The 8,929-nt window shown below is 42.6% G+C and overlaps 1 protein-coding gene across 1 annotated transcript in view; it reads left to right on the forward strand.

Moving 5' to 3' along the window:
* The window catches only part of LOC101857048, a gene marked incomplete at its 5' end in the record, with an annotated part of 11,950 nt that extends 3,021 nt beyond the window's left edge, over positions 1–8,929 (forward strand). Inside the window, 2 exon segments of the mRNA XM_005105358.3 lie at positions 419–604; positions 5,992–8,929. Of these exon segments, the coding sequence (XP_005105415.2) occupies positions 419–604; positions 5,992–7,988 (2,183 nt within the window).

An 8,929-nucleotide genomic window follows, 5' to 3' on the forward strand; every position in this document is an offset into this window, starting at 1 on the left:
AATGAAAGCAGACAACAGAATATTGCTAGAGAGCAGGAAAGGAGGTGAAAGGAGACAATTTTAGAGAAGAAAATTTTTCGGTCGCTACCCGGATTCGAGCCCGGGACCTTTGAATGAGAGGCCAACACCTTAACCTCTAGGCTTCGAGAGCCCCCTGAGATAGAGAGAGAGAATGTGTGTGTGTATATGTCTGTGAAAAAAAGAGTGGGAGAGAGTGTTTGCATGTGATTGTGAGAGGGAGAATGTGTGTTTGTGTGTGTGCGTGTATGTGTGTGAGGAGAGAGAGTATATGTGTGTGTATGTGTATACGTGAGTATCTGTGTGTGAGACACTCACTCCTGCCCCTAACACCCTCCCCCACCCCCTGAAAAGAAAAAAACAAACCCCAAACCTATTCCACCTTCATCCCCAATCACAGGAGAGATGTCCAATTCAGCGTCCGATATCTCAGTGCTGGGCCCCGGGGTGTACGGGCCGGGCGGTGAAGAAGCCTCCAGCAAAGCCAGCCCTCAGCTGGAGCGAATGAACACGGACATCCACAGCCTCAAGCTGCAGTACCAGAGGCTGAAACAACGTCAGCAGCAGGCACACATCATCATAGCAGGTACGAGAACCGACCGACCGCTTCAAGTGCGCTCGCTTGATGATCCCTTTAAATGCTGCGTCCGTCAATAGAAGCTTTAGATGTACTTAACATAATTGCTTACATCCTCTTTTTATTTACAGTGCAGCTTCTCTGTAATGATGACATCGTCGGGACTAGAAATAAATGTCGTTATATAAAGTTGTCGTTATATAAAGTTGTCGTTATAGAGAGGCAACCAAAAATTACTTACAATATTTTAAGAAAAAATCGGGACCTAGGCACCTGGGTGCTGTACAGGGGATGTTATTATGTCGAAGGCCGTTATAGAGAGGCTGCGTTGTAATTTGTTTGTATTTAAAGTGAGGAATCCGTACACGCATGCTCTGTCCAACAGTCTTTATATAGGTAAAGCCAACAAAGAAATTACTGCCATCTGATCTTTTAGCTTTGTTTGTTCCTTCATTTAATTCGTTTGTATTTAAAGTGAGGAATCCGTACACGAACAAAGCACGCATGTACTGTGGAGAAAAAAACATCATGGTGATACTCCAAATAATTATGAATCTGTTAAACATTTGAGTTCCTTGAATGGAAATTACACGGTTACTTCTGTCTATAGTAGTTATCCCCTGTTTTGTTTTTGCATCTTTTATGCATTGAAATATCCCCCCCCCCTCCTCCCCCTCACATAGTTCTCGAATATAGCTGTCTTGGTTCTAAATTTGAGCTTGCACTTCTGGTCAATGTCGTCGTCTGTTTCAAACGAAAAATGGTTACTCTTCCAATGAACCCTTCCAGCCCCAAGCACGTATATTTTCAGCAGTGCTTGTACTCCCTCCGTCCCAAGAGCGTATATTCTCAGTTTTGGGGGGGGGTACCGAATTCGCGCATTTTTTTAAATTAACGAACTTGATTAAACTTTAATTTTCTTATTACTTGTTCATTTATCTTTAAAAATTGGTATATGTTATTATCAAAGCTACATTACAAAGATACTACATCACTTTTTAGAAACAATGCCTCTTTTTCTGAAATACTGCTGTATTGGCTGGGACTGGGGTTGGGGAGTGCACAAAAATGGCTGGGGCTGAAAGGGTTAAGCTATAGTCTGCCTCACACAAAAGTAGTCTTTTCGATCTCGAGAGCGAAATTTTCCTGACCGATACTGTCGGTGTTAGGGTTGCGCATACCGATATGATCAGCATTAGGGCTGGGTGAGTTAATGTGTATGTGTCTGTATCTTTACAAGATCTATATGTCTTTATATAGGTGATGCCTACAGACAAATTTTAATTAATGCCGTCTTTTAGCTTTGTTTGTTGCTTTATTTGCAATAATCCCCATCCTCTTTATTTACATCAAGTTTATTTATTGTTTACATCATGGAAGAGCAACATCAACAATATAACCGTGCATGTTGTAGATATATATATATATCTATCTATATATATATATATATATCTTTATGTTCATATGTTTAAGACTATGTTGGCGTTATTATGTCTTATTTGCCTTCTTTTGCAGCTTTTATTCATAATAACAATAAGTAGCCCTCTGATCAGTTTGGCTAGCAATTCTACTTCATTCTACTTTTGTTGCTACTATAAATTACCCTTCGCTACTCTTATTTAGTTTTGCAGCTACTGATGTAGACTCATTGGTGAAGTGTGCTGACAAAAGGAGTTACTTCTTTAGGATTTTAGCCGAATGGAAATTGATACATCAACTTTATAGGTGGTGTTTGTACAATTTGTAAGTGTGGAATAATAAAAGACACGGTAGACTTGAACAAAATGGTATCAGCTGAAAATCTATAAGTCTGACCCCAGTGTTGATTTTCGGCCGATACCTCCATTCTTGGATCGCGAGAAGTAACTCATTTTGCCAGCACCCCTCACATTTGTCAATGGCAGATGAGTATATATGAATAGAAGCTGATATTCACACTGTTCATTTCTCGCTGCTACCATTTTTTAAGAATGTGGTTTAGGCCAGAGCCTATCACAACACTCGCATAAACTTCAAGTTTCATTCTTAAATCTTTCACACCAGACCTGAAACTGTCGACCTATTTGGTAGGGTTACAAAGCAAGCCTGGTGTTTAGTGAAACGGTTGAAATGAACAGCTCTTGCATTTTGACAGAGAGTTCTAGGCTAGGGTTTTTTTTTGTTGAATTTGTTGTGTGTGTGTGTGTGACAGAATGAGCAATGATGCTCACAAAATGACCTTTGTTTCTTTCTGTCTTTGCGTTGTTTACCATGTGGATGGCTAATACAAAAAAAAGCTTGAAGATGATGAAATTTTGCTGATGGCAATGTGTTTCTTCCTCCATCCTAGCTGGGCCAGAGATGGCTAGCCTTTATCAGTGTTATCACTATGAGGTACCCCTAATACTTTTAACGGACACAGGGAAAGGTTGAATGTTCACATAGTAAAAAAAAAAAAAGGCTTTTTTTTCATCTTGCTGCTTCTTATACAAACACTGCGACGATGCACATTTGCATGTTTTGAGTGCACACTCACAAAAAAGGAATGCGATATAAATTTTATGACGGAACTCTAGAGCGAATACCATTGTTTTTGTCGTAGTTGCTTGAAGCAATATGCTTTGATACCGTTGACAAACTGAATAATTTCACAGTCTTGATGTGTGTATATCTTGTTGAACTGCTGGGATATTGATGTCCTCTGTGTCATATTTTGTGACATGCTTCAAGTATTTGACACTTGTTCTTCTTCTTCTGTTATTGTAAGACATATTTGCCAATATTCCTTACATTTTAATGTACGAGTAAGCAAGTTTAGTTCAATTTAATTTCACTCGTAAGTCATATTATTATGTTGGAAAGAGGGGAGAGGAAAACAGGGTACAGGGGATGATGTCTGATAGAGGGAGTAGAAGATTTTAGACCAAAAAAAAAGGGGGGGGGGGGAGAGAAGAGGAAGCAGGAGAGAGAAAAAGATGGAGAGAAAAGAGAGAGCAAGGGAGAGAAAGAGAGAACAAGAGAGAAAGAGAGAGTGAGAGAGAGAGAAGGGGGGAGAAAGAGAAAGAGAGAGAGAGTGAGAGAGAGAGAGAGAGAGAGAGAGAGAGAAGGGGGGCAGAGAGAAAAAGAGAGAGAGAGAAAGAGAGAGAGAGAAAGAGAGAGAGAGAGAAGGGGGGGGGGGGGGAGAGAGAGAGAGAAAGAGAGAGAGGGAGAGAGAACAAATCTGAGTGAACAACATCTTTAGCTCTTTTCCCATGTTAGTTTTGTCCTCAGCCTATATTGTCTGTGTACAAATTCTTTGCTTATGAGACAAACCAAATCCTTATGACTTCCAAGTTGGCTTGTATAGAGCTTTTTCTATGCCTGTTCAAAGTTTGGAGGAAAGCTTTTTCAAATTGATGTAGTTATTAACAGTTCCTCTCTTGCCCTCACTTTGCCGTAGACCTGTACATGCTTAGAGTGTCAGTGTGAACATTATCTCCTTGACTCTGCCCAGGCATATTTTTCAGGGAGTGTTTTTTTTAATTTTCTAAAATGTACAGATTTCCTTGCTGCTATATTTGGGATCGATCTACATCTGGAACGAGTTTATGAACTGTTCGTTCTTCATTCGTCACACACTAGTTATAATTCAAAGAGGGGTTTTATACTACCTACATTGTTTCAGGTTCAAATCTTGTGCCTACCTGTTTTCATATCTATATCATTTGAAATTGGTATTTCTTATGAAAATGTCGATTCCCTTTTTATTAGGCACTGGTGGTATGGACAGATAAGTAATTTATTTATCTTTAACGAGGGCGTTCCTTTAGTCCAAAATGAGTCCTTGGTCAAACCACTGTAGCCCTGTACTGTTCATTCTATTTGTACATATACATTCCTCATAAGGAAGAACTGTGCAGCTCAGACTTGCAGTTTTTGGTCCCACAACTGGAGGATGCTTTATGCAGTTCTTTGAGCTGTTGTGACAGAAGCAGATTTTTGCGGCAGCTGTCGTGATTAAGACTGGCTTAGTTTTTGTAAATTTAAGTCATAGTTTAAGCAGAGAGGGTTTACAGTAATATAGTATTACTGTAAACTCTCTGGTTTAAGTGAGGAAGTCAGACTACATGGACAAAGCAAGTTTCTTGTAGTAGAAAAGCCATGACCTATCCCACAGATAACATAGAATCTGTTGGCTTTTCCTGAGAAGATGAGACACGAATAATGGCAGTGCTTTTTGGTTGGTTTTTATTTTCGTCTCTTGAATCTTCGTCTCTTGAATCTATGAAACAGGATTCGCGTCTAAGTACTCCTCTTGAGAATAAATTTGATCCGGGACTCATTTTGTGAGTGGAGTTTCTATTAGTGACAGTGACGGTAGCTCTTACCTGTAGGCTACATGTAGCTCTCTGTAGCTGACTAACTGAGCTAGAAAGTAGAATATAAGTCAGAAAATAAGTAAGGGAAACAGATATTTAGTCTCGTTTTACTTAGTGGTATTCTTCACGGTGATTTGGTACAAGAAATTTCTAACAATTTCTTTTCCTATGTTTGATATTTTTCCTTAATCATTTTCCTTTTTTCATTTGACTTTTATTTTGGGAATTTGGAACTTTTATCTTTGATTTTCTTTAGTTTTTCTCCATTCATCACAAGATGGTCTGGACTATTGTGTGATGCAGAAAAAAAGGTCAGACGCCTTCCACTTTCCCAGGCGTGGACTTTGTTGGATGGTGGGATCGGGTTTTACTTTATTAACGCTAGAGAGCACCCCTTTTGTACTCACCCACCAGGGAAGCAAGCGCACGTTTGATTTACAGCAACATTTCCTGTGTACACTATTGTTTTCATTTTCTTTGTTGAGCTTTTCTTCGTTTTTTAAGAATGTAGTTATCATTTATCCAGGAGCTCACATTTCGACAAGGAAATTGTGTGCGCTATCGTATCCTGAAAATTGGGCTGTCATTTTTATGAAAGAGTAGTCTCATTTTGCTGATTTCACAAAGCTTTTACTTGAATCTGTGATATATGTTGAAGGAAAAAAATGAATTCTTCGATATATGTTTTGTGTTGTCATTTTTAAGTCTGTTTCCACTAACTTATTGATTCTATCTCTGGAGGATGGCTCAAAGAGGAGAGCTTCTCTTATGCCTAGGACATTTTTGGCATTGTGGAAACGTGGATATAAATAGACTCCCTCTTGATACGGCAGTTTGTGGCCTTCTCTCATGGCTTCAGAATTTCTTTAATTTTACAATCCTGTAAGTTACAGATGTTGGAAAGAGAGTGGGGCACTCCCCTCCCGAATAAAAAAAATTGTTTGATAAGTTTTTTTCAAATTAGTTTCGATCATTTGGTGATGATGTAAAAATTAATTTGCTCTTGAGATGGAAGATTTTCTCCTTTTGTTACCCTTGGTGTTTCTTTTCTCTCCGCAGCTGCTTCAGCGAAGAAGTCACGAGCAGCCGGCTCACATCGACTAGGACCCCCGGGGGCCCCATGCCCCGTCCTCGTGCCGAACATCGAGAGCCCGACAGCCATGAACCACCTGTTTGTGGGCAAGGCATCCTCGAGTGCCAGGAATCGACTGGTGACGGACGGCCCCCGTATCTCGGCCCCAATGGTGAGCCAGCACAACCAGGGACTGCTGGCCAAACAGCTGCAGGCTGTGGCCAATGCCAAGGCCGTGTCCAAGAGTAAGAGGATGAGGACCGGCATCTCCAGCCACTCTGCCGCCCCGAACCCACGGGCCGGCTCACCGAGTGATTGGTCCGACGGACAGGAAATACCCAGCTCACCCACACGAGACGGGCGGCTGGACAGCTGTGCCGAGGCGGACGACGTAGAGGTCAGCTTGGCGCACTCGTCCAGCTGCGAGACAGTTACTGAGCAACCTCGGGAGAGGAAGACCACAGAGTCTTCAAGCACGCTGTCAAACTCCCCAAAATCTTCTGATTTAATATCGTTGGCTTCAGATGCATCATTTGCACCAGCTGCTGATTTCACTCAAGAAAAGTCTGCTGTAGTAACGTCATCAGGTGATTTTTCTGAGCCTGTGTGTGAGAAGATTGTGAAAAAGTCACTGACTAACCAGACATCCGATCCTGTACACCCCAAGCCCGTGTACACTAGTGATGACTCTTGCAGTACACAGATCCGATCAGCTCATGTGTCAGAGGCCTCTGAATCGCACGCTTCAACTCTCTCCGGATCTGATAGTGAGTCCCCTGTATTCGCATCTGAAGGAGAAGCTTTGGAGTCTTCCATTCAGGTCCTGGTCACCGAAAAAACTGGAGCTGCTGTAATCGGGGATGATGCCGACAATTTTTTGGGAGACACGTTGGAGCACAAATCGATGACAGCCTCTTTGGATGCTGTCAGGGACGACTCAGGGGTGGATAGCCCATCTAGTAACTCTCCCATGCTAAGCCCTGGGAAAAGACTGGGGGACACACCACACCTCACAGACTCCACTGCTCATGTGAGCTCAAGAGAAGTCGATATTATTCTTGCCGTGGAGAGAAGGACTTCCACACAAAATGTCATCGGTTCTTGTGAGCAGATTTCGTTGAGCGAAGTTGAAGACATCAGGGTGTCCTTGGTGCGGCCTGAAACTGAGAATGCTGCCGTGAGGATCCCCTGTGGAACAGACGACCAGCTCTGTCTGTCGGGGGACCACGGAGAGGAGTCATCATTGGCTGCAGTATTGAGTGTAGAAGTACAGGACGTGAAGTCAAACACTTGCAGTGACTACAGATCCACTGACTCTGTAGCAATTGATGGGTTGGACAGCCGATCCTCATCTGTTAGCGCGGTGGACTTCAGCGACCGCAGTGGCACCAGCATCGCGACTGACTCAGGAAGTAAGGTCAAGGTTGATCGTCAGGTATCCTCCAGCTCCACGGACAGTGCTGTGGAAGTGGCTCGGCTCCTAGACGCGACTGCCGTGACCAGCCCACCTCGCGCCGTACGTTCAGCATCTGTCGTGGAGACCGTTCCTGTGCCAGAAACTGTTGATGTGGGGACGACAGAGAGGACTTCTGCCGCTCCAGACGCTACAAGACACAAAGCTATGACTAATTCCCGGCGGGACAAAGATAGCCATCAAGGGTACAGCAAACCTCGTAGGTCTAGCCAGCCGGTAGTCCGCAGGGTGGGTCACCAGACGATGGTTGTGGCTCACAAGCCTTCCATGGAGTCCAGCGATGGCCAGAGACTTTCTCCTTCCTCAGGGATGGACAGAGAGGGAGAGAGGTCACCCGGCTCATCTACAACCTTCCCGACACTCCTCAAGAAATCCCAGAGACCATTTAACCCATTCCCTGTGAAACATTTCAATGCTAACAGGGCAAAGACAGGCTTGAAGCTAGGTCTTTACTCGGCCTCCACCATTGATCAGTTGAGAGGACTCAAGACTCGCACGACTTCTTCTTGATACGACTCACCAAGCTAGTCTGCAGTGGCATTGCTGTCGCTGGTGGCATCGCTTGTGCCAATGACCGAACTCTCTAACTGATGACATCACACTCACGGATTACTGTGCTCACCCTCTCTGAGGATATCACTCACACTGGAAGGAGTTCAATCAAGCATTAATTATATCACATATGGACTAATTATAACAGGACATGTGCTAATGACATCTGTGCACTGAGGATGTCACATGTGCTGATTATAACAACACACACAGACTCTGGAAGTACCAAACATAGTTATGACATCACATATGCCTGACACACACTGACCACTCTACAGGCGCTAATGACGTCACTCATATTGACTGCTTCAAACACTTTTTAATCATCAAAAGAGGATATTGTTGATGGTTTTTCATGTTGCAAATTGTTTTATTTTGAGCTCTGGTATCTTTGTGACCAAGCTTCATATGCAATGTACTTTTAGGGAACACTGATTACTACATAATTGATTTGTAGAGACTGCTACTCCTTTGCTTGGACTGACTCGATAGACCAAGTTGAGAAGTGGCTATTTAAGGGTGTGTCCATAATCACAATCTTTTTGCTTCGGCAAAGGTGGTACAGAATCAAATGAGTTGACTCACACCGTGTTATAGAATACATCACTGACAACTGACTGTTGAGAAAAAGACAAAGAATTGCAATACAGGGATATCGCAGCATCTCATATTATGATCATTTCCTTTAAGTTACTATAGATTAATATTCAAGGTTGCTGAATGAATTTATAAATACCTCAAGCAAGATGATATCATTTCCTTTTTTCTGCTCCTTGAGTTGTTTTATTCTGTACCCAACATGATGACAACATTTTCATGTACAGGCAAATGTTCATTTGTGAGGCAGCGTGGTGGAATCAGGCTCTCGTCAAAATAATCAAAGTGAAGAAACTGGCATT

This window comes from Aplysia californica, unplaced genomic scaffold (assembly GCF_000002075.1).
Source record: "Aplysia californica isolate F4 #8 unplaced genomic scaffold, AplCal3.0 scaffold00467, whole genome shotgun sequence".
In the NCBI taxonomy this organism is placed as follows: domain Eukaryota; kingdom Metazoa; phylum Mollusca; class Gastropoda; order Aplysiida; family Aplysiidae; genus Aplysia; species Aplysia californica.